Below are 15,127 nucleotides of genomic sequence, written 5' to 3' on the forward strand. Positions count from 1 at the left end.
AGCAGCCACTGAACTATTTTGTAGTCTGAGATTGTTAACTCTTACCAGATGCTTCTTGCCCAGTTGCACAGATTGGAGGGAGGGCCTGTTTGACAACATCTGTATGATTCTTCTTCCTTCCTTTAGCATTTGGTGGACTGACCCCTTGTGGGTCAGAGATTGAAACAATTTTGTGCACAATTCTCAGAACTGCTTCGCTATAACTTTCTGTCCTGTCATTATGATTGAATATCAAATATATTAATGTATTAATTGCTATCCAGTGAAATTAGTAATTTAGCGGGGTGGCTAAACACAAGGCACTGTATACATGTCACACTCATACTGAGCCAACGTTCGTATATATTTTCTATATTTTATTGTGGCCAAGTCAATATCTAAAAAGAAAATAGTGACGAAAATCTTATAAAAATGAATTTATTTTTTAAGGAAACCATTGGATAACACAGTACAACAGTAGTGATCATTCAATTGTCAATAAAAGTACATAAGTACAATCCCACTAACAGGACAATGGAAAAAAATAAAAATAAAATTGCTTTCAGAGCAACCTATCAACAATTTGCTGGTGCTGCATTCCCTCCCCAAGAAGCACACCCCCGGATTAAGGTGATACACTTGTATAGAAAATTGACAAGATTTAGCTTTAACTTACAAAGGACTGGACCGCCCTCCACCACCACAAGAGTGCTTTAAGGTATTAACAACCAAAATACTATTTTTTTCCAAAAGGACCAAGCCCTTATGGCTGTGCATTCAGTTGAAACGTTGATAGCCTTTACATTACAGAGCATTTAAACATTTCATTTTCAGAAAGCTTTCCTCCCAAATATTAAAAAACTGCACTTAACACAAACAACTGCATTTATGGAGTAAAACATCACAGAAATATAGAAAATAATGCAGGCGTACAACTGAAGAGCAGATGTGTGGCATCGACTGAACAAAACGGCAACGTTTTTCATTTTATTAGTTTTTATAAAAGCGCCCGGATTCAAAGAAATACATACTAAAGTTTAAAGTTAAGAGAAACAGACGTAAAAACCGTAAGGAAAAAAAAAATATTTACACATCATTTATATACACAATAGTGTGTGGACAGCCAAGAAGGTCCTTATGTTCCAACACATGACATTCAATTTTGTCTAAAATCCAGAAAGGAGCGAAGACGAAACATCTCCCAAAATGTTATTTTCTAGGAAGGTCCCAGCGAAGTGTAAAGGTCTGCTGCAGCCCTCCGCTCTAGTGATTTCTGTTTGTTCAAGGTGCACTTGGGAGTGTGTTCCTTCAGAAACACACAGGTGGGGTGTTTTCTTTTTTTCATGTGTGGTATTGTAAGAAATGGCGAATTTCTTTGCAAAGGACCTATCCATTGTAAAAATGAGTACAGTCGCAGTTTTCCTATGACGATACCATCTTGTTGTGGAGTAGTGTGTTACCCATCATGCAGTTCAGTCTGGGGGAAGAAGGTCGTGCAAGCGAAAATGCTGTTGAATATGTGGCCTCACATCCTCGTTCTGCAGGGGAATGGACAAATCAACGATCAGTGGAAAGAACAGTAATATCCTGCTTATTATCCAATGTTTAAAAAACATAAAAGACAATAAACATACCAGCTCCACGAGTTTCTCAAGGAAAGGAACAAGCTTCAGAAGCTCGTTGTCATTTCTGTCCACAAACCAGCTCTCAATAGGGATTCCATTGGAAAGCTACAATTAAAAAGTAAAATTCTACTACAAGAATTTGAAAGAAAACTAAATTTTCCCAAATTAATATTACAAAAAATAATCTATGCTCAAAGGGTTACCTGATAGGCAAAGGCTTGGGGTGAGTTGTCGATAATAATGGTCTTTGAAAGGTCTCTTCCAAGAATGTTCAAGTCTTTGATGTAGTTTCCTTGCACACACACGCAATGCTCTCGGAAGAGTCGATGTCTGCCATTCAGAACAAAAGTTTTAGGACATACAATAAAACCAGACATGCTTTGTAGCATTCAAGATACACAGCGTCATTACGATTTAATATTACATCATTTTAGATCAGCCTTCATCTTATTTTAAGCATTATTTATCAAACATCATTTGTTTTCATAATAACCATATTTTGTGAGCCAATCGTTGGTTATTGGTTGATACGTGCATAATTAAAGCCCCCAATTTTTATCATTAGGTGTGAGATTGACAAGCCATTATAAGTGGATTAAACCTGTGTCTCTAATGTAGCACTTGCACATGGTGGTCAAACACAAGCTGCTTGTACCTCAACTGTGGAGTTTGACTAACCGAAGATGGGTCACGTATTATCACTGCAATATTTAACATCCAATCTCACCCCAACTGCAGCAACAACCAGAAACCCAACCATCAACAAACAAGGACCGATGGTAAAGTGCACCAGCCTCTCGAGTCCCAACAGGGCAAGATGTTCACTGACCTGACCAGCTGTTTCTTCGGGTCCAGGATGTTGAGCAACTTATCGGCATACACCTTTTTTGAAGCCGTGAACAGGATGATCTGTAAAAGAGCAGAAGGACAAAACATGTCACTACGTGAACCAATCTAAGATGTTGAGAGATGCGCCACCCATTTTCTAAAGGACACTCACCTCATACATTTGGGACATGCGCTCCAGAAACTCCCGGAAAAAGGGCCGTAACCGAACATACACCTTCGGCGAGAAGAAGAAAGTGTCAGTGAGAGCCAGACAGGGGAATGCGTGTGTGGTTGGAATATGAGCCGTGGCGCCACGTACCTGGTATATCACGTCCTGAAAAAGCACTGGGAACGTCAGGGCTGCGTCCTCCAGCTCATTCAGACTGCAGTGCACCAGCGTCTCATCCTAAAGCCCCAGAAAACATCCTTATCATGGGGGACTACGCGGCATCGCGGCTTGAGTAGCAAGCTTAAGGGTGAGAAACACCGGGTAACTCATGATACGATACGAGAAACATGGCCCACGATACTGATAATAACGCGATACAGGGATTCTGTGATAGTCAAGATATAGTGAGACAATCCAATAACAATACATCACAATATACTGTGTATAACGATGAATGTAAAATGTCTGGAGTGCTGGATTTCTGTATTTATTAATGTTCCAAACTGAGTTTTTCAGTTGCTCTTCTTTGGCTGGTTAACTTCTGTCAAGTTTCCCCTCATTCCTGTATTGAGCGCCACCTCAAAGAGCAGGGAAATCTCTTTTAGAGTGCCTTATTTTATGAATTAAAATATCATTATGCAGGGCGATATGTGTTGGCACGTTGCTCACCAGGTCCAGCACCAGAGAGAATTCTGGTGTGCTGCGGGTCTTTAGAGGCAGTGCCGGCTTGCGGGTCAACTGCTCGTCGCTCAGTGGAGGCACGTGCTTGATAAAGAAGTAACTGAAAGAAATGGAAAAATCCAGAAACATCTATGAAGCTCCAATACGTTAACATGAATAAAGATACATTATTATACGTTATATGATTGATCACACATTAACCCGATCCATAAAATACAATTCAAATAAAAAGGTGGCTGCAGAAGACCTTTTTTCGTCATTAAGTCTAAAAGTCATATCATAAGCGTCCCTTCTCCAAGATGAATAATAACCTGCTGCCCTTACGGATCAAACACCTCCCAGTCCTCATCGTAGGAGACCTCTGGTGCGGCTGCAGGCACTGAGTGTGGATAACTGCCGTCTTGAGGGCAGCCTGGTGCTAAACAAAGACCAGGAGGGTAAGGGTTACAGTACGCTACAGTACAGTAGTGGCATCATGTATTACACTACCCTCTAACACAATCTGTAGCACATGACAGAATACAATCATAACAGTGGAACTTTAGGGAAGAAAGTCTCATGGATCGTTTTTATGATCCAGTTTATTTTATTTCTCAAAGAGCTTCAATAACTTTTGTTGCACACATTGTAAAGTGTAAATCTCTTCCAGACACCGTGATGTACGTAGGGAGTACCTGGCGCAGGGGCGGGCACGTCGTTCTCCGTGACTATCTCCCCTTCCTCTATGGTGGAGTCTGGTGCGACCTCGGGCTTCTGCTCCAACACAGGGGCTGCGTGGCTCAGAGCGAGGCCTTCGGTCGACGTCAGTGTACTACTTTGAATCCCTTCAACCTTGTCCATATCCAGCTGCTTCAAAATCTCCTCCGCCTCCACGGCTTGTCCAGGGGAGTCCGACCCAGGGGTGGCTGTAGAGGAACACAAATCGCTGGCGGTTGGTGATATTTTTTCCAATGTATACTGCAAGTTTGAAATCTAAAGCATTCCGTTTTAAAACAAAACGTCACATTGAATCGTTAGTGTGCTGTGGGCAGAAAGGTGTGAACCTGTCTTGGTTGCTGGGGAGAAGAAGTTGAAGACGGGGGAGAAGATGGTGCCCAACAGGGTGGTGCGCGGGGGGCTGCTGGGGGCCTCCACATGAGCCTCCAGTTTACCGTTGGCTTTACTGAACTTACTGTTGCCAGCCATCGTCACTGAGGAAAGACAGCAGACTTCAATCACCTCTCTCCTTAATGTTATTTCCAACAAAGTGTCCCAAACCTTAAGATCAATCCAACTTTTAAAAACTGGACTTGAAATACTTAAGTGTCCCAATTTGTTTCTCTAAATGTACAATATAATTTAAAATACTGTTTGTACCAATACCTTTACTTGGGGTTTTCCGGCAAACTCTTGATCTGCTGGACAGACCTGTCTGTGGCGTGGATGCGATGAGGTCACCATCTTTAGTACAATCAATGCGACTCCTTTTGGAAGGTATGTCCGGCTCTACCTGAAACAAGGCATCGGGATATTCCATGGATATTAGAAAAGGTACTTCTGTTTCAATCATCTTTTTAAAACTATTGAATCAACAAATTAGCCATTTTTTATCAATCTGCTCAAGCAATAGGTGACAGCCTTACATCCTTAAGAACAAATATATTATCAAATTAAGTTCTTCAGTTTTGAGTGGTTACATTCAAATTTCGACCTTTAGAGAGCATGCAAGGCCACATTATCCGATATTTGTAAAATAAGAAAAATAGATATGGAAACTCCCAAAAAAGGGACCAGAACTAAAACAATTTAATTAATCATTAGTTTATTCATCTTTCTATTCAACTCAAACAATGATTCAGCAACGCACACAGTTTGGGACTATCAGGGTTCTAGACTAAGTGCAAGCCTATCCCGTTGAAAACCACCAACTCGTCCCCTCACCTTGACGGCGTTCCCACGGATGAACTTCTTGATGGTGGAGAACAGGCCTGTCTCGTTCTTCTGCATCTTGCTCCTGCTCCTGGCCGCGGACGGCTCCACTTCACAATGTTTGCGCTTGGCCTTGGACTGACGGCTTCCACGGCCCGCAGTTGGCTGTTGAGGAACTTTACGCACCCTCAACCTCATCATGCTCAACCGTCACATAGAAAAAATAACCCTGAAACATCAAAGAAAATCCCGGTTAGAGACCTGGAAAATATTAGTTTAGATTAAAGGTTGACACATTTGGCCAAACTAGAAGGTCAGTTTGCAGCAACAAACAAACACACACACACACAAACCTGGGCCTGCATAAACAAGTGCATAACACTCAATTTGCACCTGATTCATTGGAATGACCAAGACATCCATATATAGGAATAGCCTACTACGATATTTCGATACGTATTAAGTCACGTTTCCAGTCATAAATAATCCAGCCAGAGCAAAGATTAAAAAACCCACAAGCAGTAAATATTCCACAACCATAATTACCAGCTGGCTGCACCACGCCAAATATCATTTAAGTGGAAATGTTCGAAAAGAGTATTCGTTAATTTTGACATGATGGCCGAATACGAATCCGGATTGTGAGACCATAACAATAACAATAACACAACGACACGCAGCAGAAACGCATGGCGCGTTTTTGCTGCGTATCGTTGCGTTATGGTTGTGGTCTATCCTCCGGTGACGCAACATGGGACGGAAGGTGTCACATTAACAACAGGATCAGGGATGGAGAGGCTGTTTCCATTTGATCAATCATGTCACATGTGTCATCGTCCCTCACTTAGCGGCGTTCATCATGTACGTGGTGGTACAGCAGCCACATTTAAATTGAGGGGGTTTTGCTGACGATTTTATCCAAAGAGACAATCATTCATTCACGCAGCGGAGTCGCCGGACTCAACCACGCAGGGAGGCGGCCAGCTCGTCAGCAGCAGTCAGGCTGAGGCGTATTGCTAAGGGACACCTCGACACTGAGCTAGCCGCCCACAATCATACATGCAGGTGTGCACGGTGCCGACCAGATGTTACAGAGGCTGCGAGCTGTGATGTTTGGAGCTACTGCTAGCCACCAGGACACCAAACCTCAACTGGAGCCCGGCCCCACAGGCAAAAGGCCTCAACACCACAGGGTTCATATTTCGGGAAATCGTTTCCAGGTGATCTACGTTGGCATGTCTACACGATGCAAAGGGCGTGATTGACAGGTGTCGCTGTTAACGGCACGAGGCAGACGTTCCGATCCGCTCCTCGCGCTGTTTAAGATTAGCTAGACCACGCCCCCTCCACAGTCCGCACGCAGGGAGCTAACCTATTGCGTTAGCATTTAGCAACAAAAACACAGGCTAGCTCTGGGAAACTGTTTGTTTACTCGGTTGATTTCTTACCGGTGATCTGCTAAACTCTTCAGACTCGACGCAGGCTGACAGCTGTGAGCCTCGACCGGGGGGGCGGTGACTGGGTCGGGACGCGGAGGTCGCTGCCAGCTGTCTCGTTAGCTCGTTAGCTCCTTAAGCTAATCACAAACCAGCCATGTCCGTGGACGCCATTTCCCGCCTCGCCACAAACATCGTTCGCGTGCTGCGAGAACGCGACACGCGCAAGAGAACGTGGCAGAGCGGACTCGTGCACAATGTTTTCACGACTGAGCGCGCCACCGGGACACACGCGCATGCATGTTGCGCTCTAGAGTCAAAAGTTCTGACATGAATCAACACACACCAGGGCATGCTGATAAGGGGATTGTAGTTGTGCTGTTCGTTTATTGCAACGTGTGTTAATGTTACATGTGGTTTTATAGAGTTGACCATTCACTGTTTCGGTAGGACCTGGGTTTGAGACAACATATGTAATATGATTTATACACCAGCTATTATGCTTACTACTGCATGAAAATGGCATTTAAAACATTGAAACATGAAAAATATCTGAATAAAGTTTAAGACAACATTGAAAATAGGAAAACGATCTTCATCACAACGATGTGAATGTCGACACATCCAGAGCCAATTCTTATTTCATTCCAAGGTGAAGCAGTTTTCTGTAGGGTCCTGGTCCCCCCCAAAAGCCCCTAAAACCAAATGGAGGTAAACATGAATCAATCAAGTTACAGGCTGTGAAATTACCACTCTTGACATTAATCGATTGCACTGGGAAGTTTGGGTTCATGTGACGGTGTACATACTTGAGCAGCCCCTGCCAGTATATGTGGGGCATGAGGTCGGCCTTCATGTGGTACATTATCCTGCTCTCCTTGCCCTGGTTCACAGGGAAGGTCTCCAGTGGCTGTCCGGTGTAGTCGAACTCGGCCAGAACCACCGTGCTGTAGCTCGTCACCAGGGGACAGGATGTGTAGCCGTCATACTGTGAAGAATACACAGACATCGATATGATGAAATAGTATTACTATTGATTATTCTGACACTTTCATCCAAAGTTATTTAGTGGACTCAAACAGACGGGGAAATCAGGGAGGAAACCTGTGGGAAATCGAATCCAAGTTCTAATTCTTTCCTATAGTAGTAAAGATCTAATACTTTAACTATTAATTTCTCTCACCTTTCTATCAGGCTTCTGGTTTTTCAGGACCTTGCTAATAGTTCTGTCCAGGATTGCAGTCTGTGCAGCTGAAAAACATATTTATCATTATGTTTCAGACCATTTGATCCTCCATTGATGGGAAATGTGAAAATCATAATGTTAGGCTATCACAAACTCTGCAGGGATTCACCTATGGCTATAGCACGATAAATAAAACCAAAATATAAATCTGTGGATACTGATGATACCCACTTTAATTTCCAATCCACTCAACTAAATAAATACATTATAAAAAGTAACAAAACTATGCAATTATTATATTTACATGCCATAGATGGTAGGCTAATCCTCAAGCCTTATTTTTTCTTTTATTTATTTTGTATGTGTAATGCACCTTCAGTTGGCACTCCCAATTTCGTTGTATAGGTGACTGTACAATGACAATAAAGTCTTTCTTATCTTATCAAAGCATAAGTTTATAAACCACCCTTCTTTATCTTCTGTCTACACTGTCTACAGACACCAATTACCATTAGTCACAATGTGTACGATTGAGCCGCTCCCCCTATAAACATTATAGAAATCCCTATCGATCAGCATTGACCACATATATGTCCAGGTTATTTTAAGATAGGATGAAATGCAACACATTGCAACTTTAAGGGAATAATCTTAAAACTACAATCTCTATAAATATACCCAAAAAAACATGCAAACTCATCAAGTAAATGTAAGTATAAAAGATTAATAATATACTACCATCTTACAGGAGGTTATACCTGTAAGATACATGGTATTAATAGGAATTAAGCAGAGAATTCACCAATTCCCAGACAGAAACTTGGACAGTTGGCATGAGGCATTGGGCACGTAGCATGGACTAAATAGAAGCAATGTTGTGTACGTGTAACCTGATCTCAAGCAGGTAGTTTACCAGTGATCATAATCTATATTCAACATGCCCTTCCAAGTTCCATGGGTGTGTTTCACAGAGTTTTAACAGTGATTGACTGGAATATACAATTTAAATGACTGTAATCATGTGAGACACAGGAAACAAATCAAGGTTGTAAGGAAGTTAAAACAGACACACACACCCAACAAAGGTAGATCGTTATCTTAAATTCAATCGAGGTCATGAAAGATTAATTTGACATACCCACTGCAGCTGCGGTTTTGGCTGTTGGCAGGTTAGTGCAGTCTCCAATGCCAAACACGTTGGGGTAGTTCTTGTGTTGGAGGGATTCCTTGTCCACATTGAGCCAACCAGCCTCATCAGCCAATGAGCTACTTTTGATCACCTGTATCGGCCCCATTGGTGGTGTGACGTGAAGCAGTTCATACTGAAATAAACATACACATACTAATGTCAAATATTATACGTAAATTACAAATGTTCAGTTGACTTTAATTGGGAGAAAGCAGATCTGGAAAAGCACCTGTACAACGTTGGTTTCACCAGGATTGTCAAGATTTTCGAACACAGCCTCCCTTTGGTCGGCCCGCACTTCAATGAGGTTCTGCCTGTGGTTCACTTGTATGTTCCGGCTTCTCACTATCTCCCACAGAACATCAGCGTACTTCTTGACCCCAAACAGCACCGGTAGTGAAGTATTGTATATTATTTTGGCCTTTTCCCTTTTCCCTGTCTTACATTGGAACATAAACAACATTAGCATTTCATGCGCAAAAAGGCCCATCTCTCTAGTCACCGAAGTTCAAATGACTGAAACATTTGGTCACCTTTCGTAGGTAAGAGTCTGCGAGGTACATGATCTTTTGTGGAGCTCCTGCACATTTCACCGGCGTGTTGGGGAAGGTGAAGACGGCGTTTCCCTCCTTGAAGTTCTGTAGGGCTATCCATGTCTTCTCCACAGTTTGGATTGAATAGTTTGAGCCAATGTTTGGATGGTCAAATGCCTCCGGCAGACCCTTAATCTAATTAATAAAAAAAATTAAATTGTAGGGGTATCTTGACAGAAGAGTATTTGATTTAATGAAGCACGATCATGGGAAGACACAGGCTGCATTTACCAAGCAACAATGAACGTTTGTGACTTTGATAGGCATAAAGGCACAAAGGTTACCAAGAAACACCAAGACAAAAAGGGTTCTCACGGTCTTATGTCCGTCAGGTACATAAGACCATGTTTAATCTGAGAGTGTGGACGATACACATCTTTGTATCACAGTTGTGATACCAATACAAACATAAAATAAATTGAAGAAAAGAAAAATAGAGAAAAGTTACACTACCTTTTCATAATGGAGTTGGATACCGAGGGCAACAATCAAATACTCGTAGGATATCTGTTGAAGTAAAATGGAAGATTGAAATGAATGTGAAAGAAACTGGTGACCGAACATAAGGAGATTGAACTGTTAGTCCTACCTCTTTCCCATCGTCTGTGATCACGGTGTTTGAGTCTGGGTTGATCTCCTGGACTCTGGATTTCACCCACTTCACTCCGGAGGGCACAACGCTGGCTGTGGGGCGACCCGAGGAGGCCAATGTTTTGGCCCCAGCTCCCACCAAGGTCCAGATGGGCTGGTAGTAGTGGGTCTGCAGAACGAGATCGCTATGTTTAGGTTTTCATCTTGGGAAGGGTGAATCTGATTCTGAACAGTCAAAGATCTGATGGTGAAGAATAGCTCTTTGCCTCAGCAGGCTCCACAACAGCCACATTATCTGCTCCAAACCTTCTCTTCATCCGAGCACTCATTGCAATGCCCCCACTTCCTCCTCCAAGCACAAGCATTTTGAAATGCTCTTTAGCACAAGCCTGGCTGCTTGTGTGGAGGTTAGAAATGCTCATTCCTTTTGGGTAGCATTGCTTCAGGCGATACATGGCGGACATCCTGTGAGAGATGAACACATTGTTGTTAAGAGTTTCTCTTTACATTGGGGTGCATAATTCTATGATAGATAAAAGCAGCTGTCATAGAAAATGTTCAATTCAAAAGGTTACAACACAACGGATATTCCTCCCCATGTTCAAAGTCATACATTGCTTCCGGGACGTTGGTTAATCCTACCCTTCCATCATTTAAAAAACTTTAGGGATGACACTATAGTTTAGGCTTTCTAGACAATTAACCAAGGCAGGTCGTCGTCGGCTACTTCAACTGTAGTCTACTTTGTTGTGAAAGTGTACTAGCTCTGTTGGCATACATTCGGCTGCGTAATAAGATAGACCCTATCCATATAGAAGGAGAAACTATTGGAGCTGGATTTCCGACAATCTGCACCAATTAGGCCTACATGGATTTTAAAAACGACTATGCCAATCTTGTTCTTATTCTGCAGTTACATTTGGTCGGTAGTGGGAACAAGTATGACAAAGTATATTACTATGCATCAGCCACTAATATCCTAAACAAACGGATACAAATATTTTATGCATAGTATTCACCCCTATAGGGTCCGGAAAGGAATATGAATAGTATGGATAAAAGATCGTAGGGTATAGGTTATATATGTCATACCTTGTGTGTGGCTTTCTGAGGAAATAAGGAGAACGACCCACCTGACACGGGATAAGGTCCCAATCTGTGGCGCACTTAGTGTCGACAGAACACGGCGACGGACTTGGCTGCGGACGCCACTAGTTCCTTCCCATTGATAACGCCTACTGACCGGCTGCTGCTCAAACCCTGATCAACGCAAACTTGGCAACACATGCAATACTTGGAATGTCCACAGGTCGCCACAAAAGGAACAACTCTTTAGTTGTCCTTGTTTTGTTTGTTACGTATTTTAAGAATCTTAAACTACCCACACATGGACCCAAAGTATGAAGGTATTATTGTAGCAAAAGTCTTTAGCACCTGTAACTGCAGAATTTGAATGCGTACGCTAAAGTCACAGTAAATTTGAAGTCGTATATATTTATTTTGCATGTGTACTCTAAAGTCACAAATGTGTAACAGTACATTTGTAGTCGTAAAAAAAATATAAATATTTTTTATACCATTGTAAACACAAAATAGGGTCTACGAGTACGCTAATCTGTGTTACAGGTGCACAAATCCTTTTGCTACAATTATTGCAGCGCAGTTGGTGCAAAACACATTCGCACACCCGTGTTTCATAATCTGAGAACATGCCCAAAAGGTGTGCATTCGTAAACCCAAATTTGAACAAATGCATCAGAAGTTGCACATCTGTGAACGCTATGTTAATTCAGCATTTTAATGAGCGAGCACAAAACCATTTTACAACTGCTCGAATCTGCTCCTGCAAGTCTCAGCTGTGGGTTTTTTTGCAGGTTGTTTTGCAACACCCCTAGGTGGTAAATGTGTAGCAAAAGTATTCGTATCCGTAGATGACAGAGCGTCCGTGAGCGGGACAAAATAGTCCCGCCCATAATTTCCTAATCCAATGAAAATCGCCGGCAGGGATGCATTTCTCAAATTACACTGGGACCCACCCCGTGCCAGCCATGGAGCTATAAAGATCGCAGCATACTCAGCACGGGATACGTTTCTTTCTGGAGAAGTGAAGAGGGCGTCCTACTGAACGGAGATGGGTATCCTACATTATGTTAAATGAAATGACTTAGTTCAAGTGAATTCCCCCACCTCGGATACCCACCTCCGTTCACAACACATTCTCACTCCGAGCGCGTCGATTTCTGACGAACGGTCAGTGACTTTTGCTTCAGTTTCTGACGCAAAAGGGTACCCTTGCGCTGCTTTTTTAGACGCATGGGGTTTTCAACTAGTTACAATGTAACCCTTTGACGGGGGACCCGATGGCTGCACATAGAGACGCTATGAGCATTCATATCCCATTGGCTAACGGAGGACCTTGCGCTTCTTTTTTCGACGCAGGGGGTTTTCCACTCATTGCAATGTAATCCCTCCACGGCAATATATGAAGCTATGAGCATTCATTCCATTGGCTAACGGAAGAGCCGATGGCTGCACATAGAGACGCTATATGAGCATTCATCCCATTGGCTAACGGAGGACCTTGTGCTTCTTTTTTCGACGCAGGGGTTTTTCCAATCATTGCAATGTAATCCCTCCACGGCAATATATGAAGCTATAAGCATTCATCCCATTGGCTAACGGAAGAGCCGATGGCTGCACAAAAACGGCGATTTTACAGTGACATCTGTGACATTCCTCAACACAACTACACCAACGTGTCCTTGTTAATTACACAACATGTATGGGTTAAGGCTCTGGGCATCAGTTGTCCTGTTTGGTGCTTTGATTGAGAGAAACAATCGTTTTTTTGATCAGTGTTGGGTAGCCGAGCGTTGGGTTCCGTTGGGTTCCGAGCGCGTCGATTTCTGACGAACGGTCAGTGACTTTTGCTTCAGTTTCTGACGCAAAAGGGTACCCATGCGCTGCTTTTTTAGACGCATGGGGTTTTCAACTAGTTACAATAACCCTTTGACGGGGGACCCGATGGCTGCTGAAAACCCCATGCGTCTAAAAAAGCAGCGCAAGGGTACCCTTTTGCGTCAGAAACTGAAGCAAAAGTCACTGACCGTTCGTCAGAAATCGACGCGCTCGGAGTGAGAATGTGTTGTGAACGGAGGTGGGTATCCGAGGTGGGGGAATTCACTTGAACTAAGTCATTTCATTTAACATAATGTAGGATACCCATCTCCGTTCAGTAGGACGCCCTCTTCACTTCTCCAGAAAGAAACGTATCCCGTGCTGAGTATGCTGCGATCTTTATAGCTCCATGGCTGGCACGGGGTGGGTCCCAGTGTAATTTGAGAAATGCATCCCTGCCGGCGATTTTCATTGGATTAGGAAATTATGGGCGGGACTATTTTGTCCCGCTCACGGACGCTCTGTCATCTACGGATACGAATACTTTTGCTACACATTTACCACCTAGGGGTGTTGCAAAACAACCTGCAAAAAACCCCACAGCTGAGACTTGCAGGAGCAGATTCGAGCAGTTGTAAAATGGTTTTGTGATCGCTCATTAAAATGCTGAATTAACATAGCGTTCACAGATGTGCAACTTCTGATGCATTTGTTCAAATTTGGGTTTACGAATGCACACCTTTTGGGCATGTTCTCAGATTATGAAACACGGGTGTGCGAATGTGTTTTGCACCAACTGCGCTGCAATAATTGTAGCAAAAGGATTTGTGCACCTGTAACACAGATTAGCGTACTCGTAGACCCTATTTTGTGTTTACAATGGTATAAAAAATATTTATATTTTTTTTACGACTACAAATGTACTGTTACACATTTGTGACTTTAGAGTACACATGCAAAATAAATATATACGACTTCAAATTTACTGTGACTTTAGTGTACGCATTCAAATTCTGCAGTTACAGGTGCTAAAGACTTTTGCTACAATAATACCTTCATACCAAAGATACAGGACCAAACATATAAGCCGTAAATACCATACATAACCACAAGGGGAGCAAAACCTTACTGAAGACTGTAATAAATACTTTAGCCACAGAAGGCAGCATCACAGACCAGGCGAGAAAGTACTGAAGATTATCTTACATCGGCTTCCCCCTACTACTTCCGAACCGCGCTGATCAGACTCTTAACAGCCTACAGACCCACATTGACTTTAGAACTCTCCAGGCAGCGATAGGACATACGTGGGTTTATGTTTTGGATCAGCTGGGAGAATACTCTCGCACGTGCTAAGGCACATCTTCAATCTCTCTTTACTTCAGAGCATCAGTTTACCATACCGAAAATACTTTATACAAATAAAGTCTCTTTAAAGCTATTCCTTTGGATTCGACCCCTCTTTCCCTGAAGAACTTAGCATGTTTATTTCATTTTAAGGCTACCTAAGAAAATTAAAGGACCCCAAATAAAAACCATGGCAATTACTTAATTTATGTTTGCCATCATAATATTTCTAACCTGTGGCCACTCGATGTGCTCAACTATGAGCGCCTCACATTTACCCATACGCTGAAAGATATGTCAACAATGCAAAGGAAGGGACACTATACATATAAATCCACCAAGCTCTTCAACCCTTACCCTATTAAATAATGTATACATTAATACCTTAGGAAGAAACCCCATTACCTGATTTGGAATTAGTAAACATGAGGATCTTTAGCAAATTATACTACACCATTAGTTAACAGTTAGGCCTAATTAACTGTTAGTTAATGCTTACTTTACTTTACTAAATTTAATAAAGGGTTAGTCATGGTACTCTTTTGGTATAGTGTTGAGTAAAAAAAGGGTTGAACCATAGTTCACATGCAGCATGTTTACTGAAGGTAGAACTAGAATGATAAAGTTATGAAACACCCACAGCAGCGGCCGTTCAGCTGTCAGCAGGTAAGTGCTGTCTCGAATACCAAACACATTG

General features: G+C 42.5%; 2 protein-coding genes across 4 annotated transcripts; both read right to left on the reverse strand.

Annotated features, from left to right (window-relative positions):
• Positions 1-401: 401 nt before the first annotated feature.
• On the reverse strand, positions 402-6,839 carry ctdspl2a (CTD (carboxy-terminal domain, RNA polymerase II, polypeptide A) small phosphatase like 2a). Of its 2 annotated transcripts, none has more exons than XM_060061314.1 (13): positions 6,639-6,839; positions 5,203-5,419; positions 4,645-4,771; positions 4,326-4,472; positions 3,957-4,187; positions 3,607-3,700; positions 3,271-3,382; positions 2,752-2,838; positions 2,605-2,667; positions 2,434-2,513; positions 1,808-1,934; positions 1,614-1,709; positions 402-1,517 (listed from the first exon to the last, which is right to left on the reverse strand). In XM_060061314.1, the coding sequence occupies exons 2-13, from the start codon at positions 5,389-5,391 to the stop codon at positions 1,452-1,454; spliced, it is 1,419 nt and encodes a 472-aa protein (XP_059917297.1). In that variant the 5' UTR covers positions 5,392-5,419; positions 6,639-6,839; the 3' UTR covers positions 402-1,451. The 2 variants fall into 2 exon arrangements, with proteins under 2 accessions (XP_059917297.1, XP_059917298.1); XM_060061315.1 differs by lacking the exon at positions 6,639-6,839 and adding an exon at positions 5,737-5,989.
• Positions 6,840-6,985: 146 nt separating this feature from the next.
• On the reverse strand, positions 6,986-11,473 carry sqor (sulfide quinone oxidoreductase). Of its 2 annotated transcripts, none has more exons than XM_060061317.1 (10): positions 11,319-11,473; positions 10,452-10,650; positions 10,184-10,354; positions 10,048-10,101; positions 9,535-9,729; positions 9,231-9,440; positions 8,951-9,134; positions 7,810-7,877; positions 7,436-7,614; positions 6,986-7,321 (listed from the first exon to the last, which is right to left on the reverse strand). In XM_060061317.1, exons 2-10 carry the CDS (start codon positions 10,647-10,649, stop codon positions 7,264-7,266), a joined length of 1,317 nt encoding a protein of 438 aa, XP_059917300.1. In that variant the 5' UTR covers position 10,650; positions 11,319-11,473; the 3' UTR covers positions 6,986-7,263. The 2 variants fall into 2 exon arrangements, with proteins under 2 accessions (XP_059917300.1, XP_059917299.1); XM_060061316.1 differs by having other exon boundaries at positions 11,278-11,431.
• Between the last annotated feature and the right edge of the window lie 3,654 nt (positions 11,474-15,127).

Source organism: Gadus macrocephalus, chromosome 9, assembly GCF_031168955.1.
Source record: "Gadus macrocephalus chromosome 9, ASM3116895v1".
Lineage (NCBI taxonomy): Eukaryota > Metazoa > Chordata > Actinopteri > Gadiformes > Gadidae > Gadus > Gadus macrocephalus.

Excerpts from the sequence above, each read along its gene's own strand:
- ctdspl2a (XM_060061314.1), bottom strand. The coding sequence starts at position 5,391 with ATGATGAGGTTGAGGGTGCGTAAAGTTCCTCAACAGCCAACTGCGGGC. Across the intron at positions 4,188-4,325 it reads CTCCCCAGCAACCAAGACAG|CCACCCCTGGGTCGGACTCC; the intron begins GTTCACACCTTT and ends GTTCCTCTACAG. Across the intron at positions 2,514-2,604 it reads GCATGTCCCAAATGTATGAG|ATCATCCTGTTCACGGCTTC; the intron begins GTGAGTGTCCTT and ends GCTCTTTTACAG.
- sqor (XM_060061317.1), bottom strand. The coding sequence starts at position 10,649 with ATGTCCGCCATGTATCGCCTGAAGCAATGCTACCCAAAAGGAATGAGC. Across the intron at positions 9,730-10,047 it reads TCCAACTCCATTATGAAAAG|ATTAAGGGTCTGCCGGAGGC; the intron begins GTAGTGTAACTT and ends TTTATTAATTAG. Across the intron at positions 7,878-8,950 it reads CAAAACCGCAGCTGCAGTGG|CTGCACAGACTGCAATCCTG; the intron begins GTATGTCAAATT and ends TATGTTTTTCAG.